The sequence below is a fragment of the Xiphophorus hellerii genome, chromosome 16, assembly GCF_003331165.1.
Source record: "Xiphophorus hellerii strain 12219 chromosome 16, Xiphophorus_hellerii-4.1, whole genome shotgun sequence".
NCBI lineage: Eukaryota > Metazoa > Chordata > Actinopteri > Cyprinodontiformes > Poeciliidae > Xiphophorus > Xiphophorus hellerii.
The window spans coordinates 9,798,604-9,813,703 of NC_045687.1; the positions used below are offsets into that span (position 1 = coordinate 9,798,604).

The 15,100-nt window shown below is 35.0% G+C and overlaps 2 protein-coding genes across 4 annotated transcripts; both read right to left on the bottom strand.

Moving 5' to 3' along the window:
- Positions 1–770: 770 nt before the first annotated feature.
- LOC116736118 (uncharacterized) lies at positions 771–6,043 on the bottom strand. 3 transcript variants are annotated; one of them, XM_032588394.1, is made up of 11 exons: positions 4,854–6,043; positions 4,635–4,734; positions 4,329–4,483; positions 3,914–4,145; positions 3,634–3,803; positions 3,360–3,509; positions 3,042–3,195; positions 2,853–2,959; positions 2,437–2,619; positions 2,138–2,176; positions 771–2,044 (listed from the first exon to the last, which is right to left on the bottom strand). In XM_032588394.1, the coding sequence occupies exons 2-11, from the start codon at positions 4,696–4,698 to the stop codon at positions 1,613–1,615; spliced, it is 1,686 nt and encodes a 561-aa protein (XP_032444285.1). In that variant the 5' UTR covers positions 4,699–4,734; positions 4,854–6,043; the 3' UTR covers positions 771–1,612. The 3 variants fall into 3 exon arrangements, with proteins under 3 accessions (XP_032444285.1, XP_032444286.1, XP_032444287.1); XM_032588395.1 differs by lacking the exon at positions 4,854–6,043 and having other exon boundaries at positions 4,635–4,844; XM_032588396.1 differs by lacking the exon at positions 4,854–6,043 and having other exon boundaries at positions 4,329–4,844.
- A 119-nt stretch (positions 6,044–6,162) lies between these two features.
- stxbp2 (syntaxin binding protein 2) lies at positions 6,163–14,988 on the bottom strand. Its single transcript, XM_032588393.1, has 19 exons — positions 14,886–14,988; positions 13,446–13,495; positions 13,296–13,377; positions 13,035–13,111; positions 12,849–12,924; positions 12,607–12,710; positions 12,007–12,155; positions 11,832–11,916; positions 11,328–11,458; positions 11,115–11,222; positions 10,718–10,775; positions 10,531–10,596; positions 10,110–10,190; positions 8,660–8,801; positions 8,382–8,491; positions 8,191–8,289; positions 8,020–8,105; positions 6,888–7,048; positions 6,163–6,782 (listed from the first exon to the last, which is right to left on the bottom strand). Exons 1-19 carry the CDS (start codon positions 14,920–14,922, stop codon positions 6,724–6,726), a joined length of 1,761 nt encoding a protein of 586 aa, XP_032444284.1. The 5' UTR covers positions 14,923–14,988; the 3' UTR covers positions 6,163–6,723.
- Between the last annotated feature and the right edge of the window lie 112 nt (positions 14,989–15,100).

The window sequence follows — 15,100 nt, forward strand, 5'->3', positions numbered from 1 at the left end:
TTAAGTTGGTAAAAGTTACAGGGACAAGTTAAGTATATGAATATATTGGTAAATATTTTTTTTCCACTGATTAAATGGTGGTGAAATATAGGCTAACAGGTAACTAAGCTTTTAGCTTGGCTAGCTAAAAGCTTAGTTACCTTTTAGCTAACTAAGCTAAAAAGTTGATAATCACTCACTACAGTCTACCAACCTGTCTTGGAGAAAATGTGGGTTACAAATTGGCCCCCTTTCTATTCAGTCTTCTCTTTTTTCTCTTTACTTTTTCAAAAACCTGACTTTTCTTGGTCACAATCGTCGACCGCTGCTGAATACCGTTAGCAACAAGAGCGCTAAGCAGGAACAAACCATATCATCCAGATACATCGGGGTGTTCAGTAAATATGGATGTTTGCATCTTGGTCTGAGAGTGATATAATTCAATTTTTACTGCCAAAAATAGTTTGTTTTATTGTAAGAATTATCCGACCTGTAATAACAAACGTAAAAAAAAAAAAAATCTCATATCTATAAACGTATTTCCTTTTTTTTGGGCCCCCCTTTCGATCAGGTGCCCTTGGAATTTTCTGGCTAGTGCTTTAACGGGTGAACACCAAATGTAGTTACTAATCGCTTTGGGAACTTCTGAACTTGATAAAGCGCTATACAAGTACATCTCAATACATTCAAAATTTGGTCCATCAAAATTATAATCCAAGAAAAACTCGCTAAAATATTCTCATTTTCACTGAAATATAATCACAAATCACTTCTTTTGCACTACTGGCTGTGACAAATTTTCCATTTATTTCAGACGACCAAAATATACCAAGCTTATTTTTCACAAGTTTTAATTTATTTTATTTGATTTAGTAATTTAACTTTCAACAAATGGTTCAACATGTCACAACCGTTTTTAATTCCTTTAATATACAGAAAAGAAAAATGTACTTGTTTGCAGTGAAAACATGGCAGAAAACCAATTATTTCTACACTACACCCCAAAAGGCAAGCTAAAACAAACATATACATACAGTATATACTTTATATAAGTCTTTAATTACAAACATCTCATAAAATCAGTATTTTTAAAAAAAGAAAGAAAAAGGCTTTAATGGCTCTAGTGGCCTTTATTTGATAGTGAATTGACAGGAAAGTAGGTAATGAGAGAAGGGGGACGACGTGGCAAAGGTCACCAGGCCGGGAATCGGACCTGAAACAGCCATGCCGAGAACTAAGCGCCCCATATGTGGGTTGTGCTTAACCCCTGCACCATCACAGCACCCCTAAAATCAATAATTTAACAGAGGCTTATAAATTATTTGACTATTTAAAGACAAAGCAAACAAAACCTACATTCTAGTGGGTGCTGTGGTGGCGCAGGGGCAAAGCATGACCCACGTATGTAGGCCTTAATCCTCGTGACAGTAGTCGCAAGTTGGATTCCCAGACTGGTGACATTTGCCGAATGTCTTCCCTCTCTCTCTTTATCCTCTTTCCTACCGAACTACTTTCACTAAATTCCACTAGAGCCAACAAAACCTTGAAAAAAAACCTAAATTCTAAGTCTAACTTTTTTCTTACATTTTATGTTTAACTATTATTTTTATGTACAGAAAATATATAATCAGACTTATTTATTATCTTTCTTTCCAACTCCCTTTCCTTGCTCTACTCTGTCTCTTCCTTTTTTATGAACCCCTTGACATTTCACTCTTCCTAAATCAGTCTCTTTGTGCATCTGTGCAGGGTTTATATTCTTTTTCATAAAGAAGCATTCTTTATTTGGACTGACAGAAGAGGTCAAAAGTTTCTCTTTCTGATTTGGGCCTTTAGTTATAGGATGCTCTTGCTCCCGGTAGGGAGATGATGGCCGTGAATGCGTTTTCCTTGGACTTGCCATTCTTGGAGAGTTATACCTAGATTTAGCATCTTTTTTGGGGACTAGGTTTAAGTCCAAAGATAGTGGTCTGCCAAATACTGGACTAAGAGGAATCACGACATTGTCTCCTGGAGCACCAAGAGTAAGAAAGACTTCTGGTACTAGATAGTCATTCTTTATTCCCTGAAACAGACAAGAAGACAAAGAAGCGCTTCAGGATTTTTTTCAAACAATTTGTGCAAACTCAAAACACTCATGATCTGTGGTAGCACTTACTGGCTGTGGTGTTACACTCAGTGATACTTTCAATGTCATCTATTGGAGAAAGCAAAAACATCAACACAAAAACAATTAGCTGAAATTCATTCTGCCATAAATTCATTTGCTGCATCCCTTCAAGGATGCCACATGTGAATGTACTTTATTGAAAATATTCAGAGCTGTGTTCCTGTAGATGGGAGTATATCAGCAATTCCATAGGGATTTTGACCAGTTTATATGACTTTGATAAATGTCTACCACTCTATACTTCTAGAGAAATTATAATGAAGTTGTATCTCCAGTTTTGTTTCTACCTGTGCTTGAGAGTTTTGATCCATCCTGAATTCAGTCTCAGGGGTAAATGAAGCAGACTTAGGTAAGGCCAAGATAGAGCTTGAATCTGCATCAAAAATTTGGGGCTGAGAGGAACTTCTGCAAAAGGACTTCCTCGATGTAGCAGGTGTTCCTTCATTCACAATAATATATGGTGGTGATGCCTAGGAAAGGAATAAATTCCATAAATGCCTAGTCATATACTGTACCATTAGAACATCAGTTTATAGACACTGCTAAATACAAAAAGTTTTAAAAATAATAGGTCAATATGCTTCTTTACATAAAAAAATTGATGGAATACATCATTTTTATATCCAAAGAAATCTGTAAATTCTAAATGTATAGCTATAAAAGCCGAGCTATTAAATTTTGTGAAATTTGTGGGATTTCTTACATTTTTCTTTGCTTCAAATATTCGACTTGTTCCTGGAGAATGTTGATCTTGTAGCCTGACTGCCTGACTGGAGTTCTTACTGTTGACGAATGCGATAGGTTTGGACCCTATTGAGAATATTTAAGTTATTTCTGACATCTCAAAGATAGAATTAAATTTGAAATATTTTGTCCTGTGTGTTTTTCTTACCCATGAGCCCATTATTCAAAGGGCCGCCATTGTGCACTGGAGTGGCGGCTGTACTTCGGCAAGGTTGTAAATAGCATCGTTGGTCTTCCATTCGAGCACTTTGAGAATGTCTTATCATATCAAAAAAATGCTCCTGCTCAGCTGCAGATAAATCCTACATTAGGAAAAGATAAGAAAAAGCATAGGCATCTTATCTGACCTCTGATCTGTTGATATCAACAGATCAGAGATCTGTTCTGTTTTTGTCATTGCTTCAGAACAAAATATGGATTTATTGGTAAAACTATAAGCAGCATATTTTACAAAAGGTTCTCTCACCTGCCAATGTTGAGGAGCATTAAAGATAGCTGAACTCTTGGGAGGTTTGTCAGATGCATCATGTATGAGATGTTTGTGCTCAGTAGAAGGGGTGTTCAAATTTTTTAGGATTTGGGGTGCAGAGCATCTTTGTTCATCCATCCTTGAGCCCTATGACAGAAAAATATATAAAAAATAAATGTTAAATTTAGACTATACTACACATTACTTGCCAGTCAAAAGGCAAATATGTGTGAAACACATAACTTCAATTGATCAAACATGTGGCGCCAACCTGGACTCTTGAAACTAAATAGCATAAATATCTTTCATCCATTTCAGCAGGAGTTACTGTTGATATGGTGCCTCTGTTCTGTATTCCTGGTAATGATGGAAGAAACATACGCTGGTCATCAAGTCGTTTGCCCTGGGAGTTTGCGACCAAATTGAAGAGTTTTTCATCATCTAGTAAAGAAAAAGTTAAACCCAGATTTTAACATCAAATATGTACTCAATTACATCAACATATCTGATCAAAAGTGGCTATTAAGTCAAAGAAGAATTCTGGTTCTAACCTTGTGGCACTGTGCTTAGAGTGAGTTTGGAACTGGGCAAAACGTGAGGATTAACATTTAACGCACTTTGCTGTTTCTCTTTATTCTTTGGATTTACATCCGAGTTTGTGCTGAAGGAGGCTGAGCGCGCTGGACCCAAAGCAGGTGATAATTGTAAATTATTTTCATAAATATGGACTTGTGGGCCTTGAAACTGAGGCAGGCAACACCTTTGGTCATCCATCCTGGAACCCTAAAGTTAGAGCAGAATTTTATTTTTTTAAAATTTGACAGAATTTTAGGTTTCATAGCCACAATAAAAACCGATTTTCCTTTAGAAAATAAACACACTATTAAACCTAACATGTGGTGGTGTTTTTTTTTTTAATAACAATGGTGAAAATATTATTTTCACAGAAAGCGAAAAGTAACTTACCTGGACTTTTGAGACCATCTGAAACAAGCAACTTGAGTCCCCTTTATTGTCGCCATTTTCATTCTGTGATACTGGTAATGGTGAAAGTGATACTCGCTGGTCATCCAGCCTTCCACTTTGAGCTCGTGTCAAAAGGTTTAAAAAAAAATCCCGATCTGATGATAAAATTAAACATATATAACAGTTTTTCCTCTAAACACTGTCTTATAAAAAAAAACCTGTAGTAATATTGAAAGACTGTGCTCTTTTTCAGTATTGGTTTATGTATTTGAGGAAGGATTGAAAGTTTGGGTAGACAGGGAGTACCTGCGCTAGGACTCAAAATGCAGCGCTGGTCCTCTATACGTCCACGCTGGCCCTGAGTGATCATACTGAGAAACTTTTGCTGTTCTTCAGGTGATTCTTCCTTTTTTATTTATGTGAAAAGATTGGGGAAAAGGGTCAATATGAACATTTAATTATACAACATCAACAAAGAATAGTGGAAATGTCATATATTTACACTAATCATTTATTAGAACAGACCCTTAAAGAATTGGAGCGTTGACGCTGAGAAGGAACTTGTAACTGATTTACAGGTGCCACTAGACGCTTTCTGTCGATATCTGGAGTACTCTGTGTCACAGAGATCAGAGGGTTTGCACCAAGGTCATTTTTACTATCTGATGCCTAGAAAAACAAGAAATTTTTGAAAAGAGTAAGTCAGTAGTAGCCAGTAATTCAACTCAAAACCAAGCAGGTGCACGTATTCAACTCTATATTTTCTAATCTATGTCCTGGTAGTTAAACGAAAGATGAGAGCTGTAAATAAAATGTACTTTGTTTACTGTCTAATGTATGGAAGAGTATAAAAATGGTTCATTCTTTGGGGAAAGCCAGGAGAAAAGGTATTAGTCAATTCAAAAACTAACAAGGATTTAAAAGTTTATTATTCTCCCAGTTATTAGTCAGTCCAGCTCCAAAAAGAAACTCGAAGACAATCATTAAATGTCAACATAAGCAAAATAAAAAAGGTTTGAACTGAAAACTTAAGTTATGGTTTTACAGAGTACTCTGTGTAGAAGTTATACAGTACCTTAAGCAAGAATTTTGCAGAAAGAGTCAAATAAAAAAACACTGCTAACGCACAAGTAAGTTATACTTGTATTGCCCCAGATGTCTTACCTCAGTATCAGTAGCTTCTGATTTTAACTTAATTCCAGCAGATGTCATCTTGTAAAAATTAAAAGGCAAAAAAAATGTGATTGGAATAAACTACATGTATAAAATAAACTGCTATTCAAAAAAAAGATTCCAACCGATGCTCCTCCAAATGCTTGCTGAACATGACACGGTAAAGTGGTTCTGAGTCCTGAGTATTAACCCGTCATTATTAAGAGCCAAGCTAGCCCTCCCTTCTTAATATCACCATTTATAATCCTGGATAAAAACATAATCCTGACCATAGAGAAGGATGATCTCTTTTCATGCGAGATGTACACATTCTTCATTTTGACCCACCATTTTACTTAAACTTGATGTTTCCTCCATTTGAAGCAATTAAAATCACTATTATGATACTGGCCTGTTAGACCAGTAAAACTGACATGTGAAGTATACCTTTTGTCCTTCTGTACATTTTTGCAGGTTTTAGGTCCCAAATTGCAAGCAGATGTTAATATTAGAAGAGAACATGAGGGAGACTATGTTACAAAAACAAAGTATTAAACAGGCTATTAAATATATAAATTATATTACTTTTACTCACATGGTCAAAAACTGAAAATATTACTCAAAGGATTTTGGCTAACTTCAGATCATCTTAAATGTCCAGGATCTAAAGGAAAAACAAACATTTGAAGGTTTTATTTTTATTGAATAGAGACACAAAACACCCACTCTACATGTTTCCATCAATATATTAATTTAGTTGTGCAATACTTCAAAAACATTTCATTGCAGAAGTTGAGATTCTAAGATACAATTACCTACATATGAAAACAACCCTAGCAGCCTTCAATCTTTTTCATTTTTCTTTACTTTAACTGTCATCTCAGTAAGTCACAATTTCACTAATTGCATCATGTGATATACAAGTAACCATCTTGGCAAACCAAACAGGACTTTTGGTTGATAATAGGTTAATCAAAATACATGCATCTATATAAATATTTATTACATTTCTAGTTGCTAGAACAAAAGCGATTAATCCAGGCAAAAATACATCCATAATAAAATAAAAGTGAATTAAAGAATAAGCTATTTCCTTCCACAGTTACATCTATAGGTTATCTTCGTATTCAAATTAAGTTAATACAATATAAAAGACAGCATACCAGAAACCAGTCAAATGAAAAACCTTTCCTTTATTCCTTGTGCTTTTACCTACTTGGGGACTAAGATATAAATTGGGAATTCATTCCAGAACCTTCAAGTCATTAAGGAAGGTGGTTGGAGTCAAGATGTGAGAGGATCCTGTCAAGACAAAAAATATAAACATTGATAATTAGAAAAAACTGGGAACATTATTGCAGAAAGAGCTTTGAGAATTACAACTGAAAAACAAAAAACTTCTCTCACCGATAAGCACTTCCCATTTTCCATCAGTGCTTCGAGTGACTTCATAAGCAGAACGCATCTCTGAGTGTGACACCCCTCCAACCACAAAAACAATCAAGCGAGGACCAGAGCGATATTCTGTTGGAGACTTATTTTTGTGCCAGTTTCCAAAACGTGCACTGCTGTAAGAGTTAGAGAGAGAGAAAAAAAAAATCTACTTCTTTGGCAACAAGTAATTATATCCAAAATGTAAGAAGTAGTCATATTTTGGTAACACTTTATTTGACATAAGTCTGCATAAGTCTGACATGACACTGTCATAAACATGACATAATACCTGTCATGAACATGAAGGAGTATATGAATGTCTATGACTGTTGTCATGAAGTGTCATTTGGTAAATAATGACACTTTTAATGCAAAGTTGCTCTAAAAGTTGCAATGAAAGTCCATTAAAAGTGCCAACATTGCATTACAGTGTCATTACTTACAAAATAATGCAAAGTTGGCACTTTTAATGGACTTTCAATACAACTTTTAGAGCAACTTTGCATTACAAGTTTCATTATTTAACAAATGACACTTCATGGTACCAGTCATAGACATTCATAAAGACTCCATGTTTATGACAGTGTCATTTCAAGTCTTATGCACATCAAATAAAGTGTTACCCATATTTTTATTGTTTTTTTTTCTGTTGGGCTTAAACATGTTGCATAATGAATATTTGTGCATTATGACAATCTTTTTCATAATGGTCCTCCAGTCAAACATTCAACCCATCTTGTCTGGTTTTATAATATAATATGGAGTTACTTATATTTAATGGTGCACTTTGCTTAAAAGGAAGCAGGAAAACATTGTGCATTAGACAGATTATGAACAAAATACAGACGATCGTTTGCAGAGGAAACCTCTTCATGATGGGAATTCCCTAGGGGATTGCAGTGCATTCAAAGTAAAGCCGACCTATTTTTGGCTTTTTAACTTCAACTTAATCTGTCAAAAGCTTGGCTCCTATTTAGTTACAGGGATAAAAGCTTTTATTGGACATTACCTGATATATGCTTTAATTTAAAACATGTCAGTCGTTTTTTGTTATGCCCATGCAAATTCTGTCATGTATACTTTAAAATGTTTGTGTTGGATCTACCTGACTGCAGTCTGAGTCGTGTTAATTGGTGCTGGATTAGAGATGAAGGGCCACTGTTTCTTATCCAGTTTGTCTTCTATAGCATTCTGCAAATACAGAAGCACAGAGTGTGTCAAGTGCAGAAATCAATTTAGGTCGACAAAATCTAAAATGGCACTTAATCATTTATACCTCCATGATGTCCTTGATGGTGGGTGCCCATCTAGAGAGTTGGTAGGTACTCTCTTTTCGTTCTTTGCGCTCTGGCAGCATGTTGCCAGCATTGCGGCCCTGGCAGAAAATAACTCAATAACTCAGTACAATATCATTAACAGTAGTATGAAAACTTGAACATAACAGCTCAATTACATTAGGAAATTTACCCCAGTTATAATGTTACAGCCAAGGTTTTGTATGTTGTAGATAATTTTGCTGTCTTCCTGCGTTATGTTGGCATGCTGGATGAGCTTGGTAAGGTTCTCCTGCCCAATGCCTAAAGATATTGACTCAGTTGTGAATATAGTTAAAACATTTTCAGCATTTCACATGTTATATATTTTCTTCAAGGAAAAAATATATAGCATACACCAGTTAGCACATGAAGAGTTAAGTAGTGCCCATTCAAAATGATTGCAATAATTTAAAACATAATATGATATACCTTTTTTCTTGTGGAAAATGTACAGCAGAATGATGCGGATTTTGTCATAAGCCCCAATTTCATTGTCAAGCAGAACAGGAACAATGCTCTTCATGGCATCTTTTAGAGCTTCCCCCTCTGCATTTTCTCCCATTACCAGGTCCTGGGGAAGACAGTCTTAGTTAGCTACTGACTGTAACTGGAAAAAATGAATCATCAACTCAGGTTAGCTGACAGTGAACAAACAAAGCAACTGACATAAGAACCTGCTCCTCTACTTTTTTTTTCTCAATACGTTTCTTGTGATCCTGTTGACTGTTTGCAACAAGACGTTTGATGGTCCTGTGATCACGCCTCAATATCTTAGCAATTTTAAGAGTACTGTATTCCTCAGAAACTTTTGGTCATTTTAGCCAAATCTCTTTATTGGCCCATTCCGCCTAAAGAAATTAAGCTGCCTAATACTTAAGCACATCTTGATATAGATACACATCTTCTGCTCCAATAAGCATTCAAGTCTATCCAGCTTGAAGTTAGAACAAATGCCTAAAAAAAATATTATCAAAATACACCCTTGCATAATAATGTGCACACAATGTATTAAATAATGATCAGCAACATTGCTGACATTTAATTATGGTCGCCTAACACTTTAAACAAATGACAGCTGAAAGAACTATTGGTGTTTGGACCACACAGGCCATGTTAGAGCCAAAGCATGCCCACAGGATTAAAGAGGCAGCTTTCAGAGATGCTGACAATCCATTAGTGCAGATGAGTGATTTGCTCATACAAAAAGCACCCATTAACACTTGTATCCCATAATACTACAAGCATGCCTTGATCTTCATTTCCTGTGTGCTTGAGATTCATCTGACATAGAACTAAATGTTGCCGGGCACATCCCTTCTGGAGGTATGTCTGGCACAAAACAAACAACACAATGCGACTCAACACTTGTGTGGATTGTGGCTTCCCCCAGTGCTCCAACTGGTTGACAAATGAATATAGCAGAACGTACTACATGTGTACTACTGTAAATTCCTATCAACTCAGTTATTATGTAACAGCTTAATGCATGTCTGTAGACATATGGATGTCTATTGCTGCTCCCACACTTCTTATGCAATACTCAGATCATAATTTACTATTAAACATCACCGGCCAGTACCAATCACATTTGACCATATCCAGGAAAGCTAAAGTGGAACAAAAAAAAAGGAAAAAAGAAACGGTGACAAGCTGAAGTCAAATATTGAACAAAATAGTGTAATTCTCTCTCAGTTACTGTCAGTGTAACTATGAAGCTGTAGCAACTCTTAGCCAAAAGATTCAGACTGAGATTAACTTTTAGAACTAACTCCAGTAACATTTGTGTTTACATTGAAAATACATGCAATAGCAACAATAGCTACAATAATGTTGAAGACACTTAAAAATGCTCAGTGTCTACAGAACACTCCATACTGACCTGCTCCACTTCACAGAGTTTATCAAGAGATGATTTGAATTTGGTCATGCAGGCTTCAGCTAGGTGCAAATGAGTAGAGTACTATGAAAGAAATTGGGTAAAAAAAATAATTTAATTAAAGAAATGTAGAATATATTTAATGACCCAAGCAACATTTAATTTTACCATGACAGAAAAGCATCCTGAAATAGCTCAACTAAGCAGTGTTTAAGAAATACCAACACTTGATCAACTGCCATTATATTTGCAACTGATCAACATAAAAATATAACAAAGAACAGAAGCAGTTTGTTAATTGTCATTCCTGAAGATTAAGAAAAAAAGCATAAACTATTATCAGCATTCTTCATTTTTATTGATTTACAAGTTTACATTTCTCATAACTTTATAAAGATACTAAAAAAAGCTTAAAACTTCTCACCATGCTGAGCTCCTTCTGATACTGTGGCATCTTCTTTAACATCTGAGAAAGGTCTTTAATATTGGCCTGAAATACAAAAAAAGTGGCAAATATTAAAAACTTCTGATTATATAGCAATTACCGATTTCTTATTTACAACTTTCTCCAATATAAATCTGTAATAAACAAGCAAGCAACATGCACTTACATTATCAGTAGACATTCTCTTGCTTTCGCAAAAGGTGCGAAGTAGTTCTGTCACTTTTCTGGAATAATGGATTAAGATGTAATCAAAATATTAATAATGTGCAATCATGCTCTAATATTTTGCATTAACACAAATATCCAAAAGCCTTAAACACTAAACTGTAATTTAATGTTTTGTGAAATGTTTGCTGTCTTTAGCTGCTGCAATTATTATTACCGTATTATTATTATGATGTAGAGTAGCAGTATGCAATGAGGATTAAAAATTTACTCCATTTCTATTTTTTCTAATGTTCCAATACTAAAATTTCAGAATAGCAAAACCAGGTGAAAGCAATTGACCAGAACACATGGAAATGTCACATAATGGGATTAATATATCAAAATAAGAAACTCACTTTGTTACATCTGCAATGTGCATATGCCTTAGTTGAACCCAGAGCTCATCATCTTCATCCAGTAGCACTTCTCTCGCTTTTGAATTCCCAATGCCAGTTGACTGGTAACTGAACAGTAAAGCATTATGTCAAAATAAGTTACACACAATTTTTCTTATGTAACTTGCAAGTGACGGACAAATATTAGGGGAAAAAAGTAAAATGCTGACATACGTATAGATGTCTTGTTTGACATCTAGCAAGTCATAAGCCATTGCTTGGAAGGTCAGCTCATGCAGAACAGGCGAGATGGGATCAAACCCACGATCAACAATCAGCAGTTGAGATCGACCCTTATCTGGACCCTTTTATTTAAAAGACAACATAAATAAACAAGTCATGCTTTCAAATGTTTTTGCAGCTCAACATGAGCCAATACTTAAGCAAACATGCCATTTTGACGTCAATGAAAGCAAACCAGATGCTTAGATGACATGCTTATCAAATTCACTTTATATGTAGAGGCAAAAAGAGAAAAGAGAGCAGTAATACATGCCTGTTAAGACCCATCCTGAAAGAAAGGAAATGTGAGCTAAGAAAGACAGAAAATAGAAGAGTAAAAGGAAAAAGGTTCAGCGAAGCTTGTATAAAAAAACCCCAAACAAACAGAAAAAAAACCCAGAAATCAAAGTAAAGTCAAGTGCTGAAGATGGAAAACTGCTGAATATATTTCCTAACCTCCCCCATTTTTGGGTTGTCTGCTTTGTGAGCATTAAGGCGCTGATAGATCTCTTCAGCCAGTTTAGCGTTTTCTTCTGGTCCCCTGAAGAAGCAAATTATTACACACCTTCAATCAGCAGGCAAATTAAGCGGCAAACTAATTTTAAAATTCTGTGCAGTATGTTTTTCATACTTGCGGTATCGGATTGCAGGATACTCGTTAAGTGTGTCACACAGTGTTGCAATCTGTTCTGCAACATTTTCCATCATTGTGTTTCTATCACTGCTTTTCTCTTTGCTGTAGAATAAGGACAAAGAAGTTGGATCATCCAGGGAGAATACCTGCAGGGAATAAACAGATTTATCTTTATGTACATTTGTTTGCATTAAATTGCCAAGTAAACCATTTACATAAAAAATTATTTGCAGTTGCAGGATTAATTTGTGTTATATTGTAAGTCAATTAATAAGCCTGGCTATTTATCACCCATGCTTTAAAATACAACCATCTTTAAAAGTTATATTTTAAGTGCATGGTCTGCTAATCCAATAATTTAATTGTTTTTTTACAATTAACTTTATTTTAAGCTTTAAAAACATAAAAATCAGGAAATATGCTTGCTGTCTAACACCAAACACAAAGACTAAGAGAAACAGGACAGCATTTAAGAAATAAAAGAAAATTACTTTTCAAAGAAACTTAAACATGCTGTAAATTAATAGGAATTAGATTCATCGGTAACAAAATAAAAAAATTATACAATAATTAAGTTTGTTTTTTTAAAGTGCTGACCTGAGACTCATTGGGCAGGAATGCAACATTGATCTCTTTTAAAGTCTTGGCAAACTTGGCAACTCTGGATTTCCCAATGTCAGCAAAGAGACTGTCAGGACAGGCTATGAGAAACAGGAAATGTTAGTTTTACATTAACAAAAGAGGTTCTCTTAAACTCCACATTTATTGTTACATCAGGTATTACTGTAATACATCTCAGAATAATAAGTGTCCAGTATTTAGAAATGCTTGCATCTTACTGTCAGTGAAGAAGATGTGTGCTGCTTTGTAAGTAAATGCTGCATCTTTAAAATCATTGATTAGGGCATCAACTGACTGCAATTGGAAAAAAATAGAATATTTTAAAGATTTTTGAGCAAGACTTAAGTAATTTTATGAATTGTATCAAACAGATCCCAAGATAAACTTCAACAAAACAAAGTAACCTTCTTCACTGGTGTAATCAAATAGATGGCCTCCAAACTTGCAATTGGCTCCCTGCGTTTGTTGATGTCTTCCACAACTGAAAAGTAGACAGGAAAAGAATTACGTGCCACTGGGGGGGTCATCAATGCATTGCAATTAATTTTTTTTTCCAATTCAATAGTGATTCGGAAAACTCTGTGAATCGATTAGATGTCCTGGTCAGTGGGTTTGTGCCATTAAGCATTAAGATAACACCATAAGACACAAGTCTGCACACGTACTAGTCACACCCTCAGCCAAAATGTCCGACATCTTGCAGCAGGAGGACAGAATTCTCATGGTCATGTGATCCACAATTAAAACCTGTGGATGGACATAGGTCAGTATCACAAAACAGGCATGAAAACAATGCATCTCTGAATTCTTACTACCTTCCATTCGCCTTCTTTCTTTACGCTCTTGATGACCCCAGTGAGGATTTCTGCAGAAGAAAAAGACATCTGTTAAAAGACATACATTATATGAAATTAACCTAACATCAAAGAACTGACAAAACATCCATAAAATACCAAAAATTGTAGCGTCAACCTAAAACAAGTAAATAACGTTAAATATTGAAAGTAATATGTCTGTGATAAGACTTATTCCACCTAGTGAGTTTTTCTGTTGTAACTCAATTTTGAAAAGTGCTTTTTGATGCATGGAAGGGTGAATTGGAGGATTTGTCCCAAAACCTATCACACAGGTATCATGATATTGTGTATCATTAAAAAATAATGCATAATAAATTTCCTTTTAGTGATAAATAATAAAAGTTTTCCATCAGTTAAATTGCTAATGTAAATAACATGGTCAGTGAGGTCCAAAAATGCATTACTAAAAAAAACATCAGTCCTCTTCAATGATGATTACTGAAAATACAACTCTTTATCGTCATCATAATAGTACAATTCACCATGCAGGAAACTGTGAAACATTGCACACAGCTATCCGCAAGTGTTTTTATCTATAAATCAAAGGCTCGTCTCAGCCGCTGTTTTAATCTGTACCACTGAATTAGGTTTATTTTTTTATCTTAGAAAGGGGTGGGAACTGTGTGTTCGTGAACATTTTTGATCACTATGCTACTTAAAATTACAAATTAAAGAAGCAAAATTACTAAGTTAAATTTCAGCTATTTTTTTTAATAAAGATGACTTCAAAACAAAGATTGGTTTTAAGTGACTTATACAATTAGAATTTGGTGCATAAACATTTCTGCTTATAGAATGTAGTCATGCAGTAAAGAAAACAATATAACTTGTTAAGCTTTCTAGTGCGTCGTAAATTGGGATTGAAGCACAACATAAAACATTTCAACCTACCAACATTAGTGAAATGAGTGTTTTTGCTGTTAATTTAAGATTGGCATACTCTGGAAAATTTGCTTAAAAAATGAAAAAAGTGACCTTGTTAACATGTACTAGGTTGACGCCTAAAATATCTCTTATGAATAAATTAATTTCAAAGTTGGCGAACTTCCTTTTACATAAGCTAGCAGGTGTTAGCTTACAACTTCTGCTGTCGCAGTTTTTATTTTTCAAGGATATCAACAGAAACAGACGTAGATTTCTAACAAAAAAGCTGTGCACCACCTGACTCACAATAGCGCCTTTTACCCATGTCTTAATATTATTTCCTTTGTTAGCAGAAGGGTTTTAATTGGAGCAAAACAGGAAGAGGCGTCTGGTATATCGACAGCCTAAACACAGTTCTATTATGGAAGTCTTGAATATGCTGCAAGACAACAACAACAAACAAACGACCTAAACTACCTGTGCCAACTTTAAAAAAGCTCAAACTTCATAAGTTATGACCAATATTTTACTTACTGTCTCCAACTACCGCTTTCAGTCCACTCGGTGCCATCTTGACAGGAGTGTACTTTAAAGTCAGTCACTTCCTCATGTTAAGAGCTTTGCTATAGAAAGCTCAACATTTCCACCTAACGTCGGTTACTATTATTACAATATGACGGTGCAACAAAATGAGCAAAATGTAACAAATGTTAGTTTCTCATATAAAAAACGAAATATATAAAAATAAA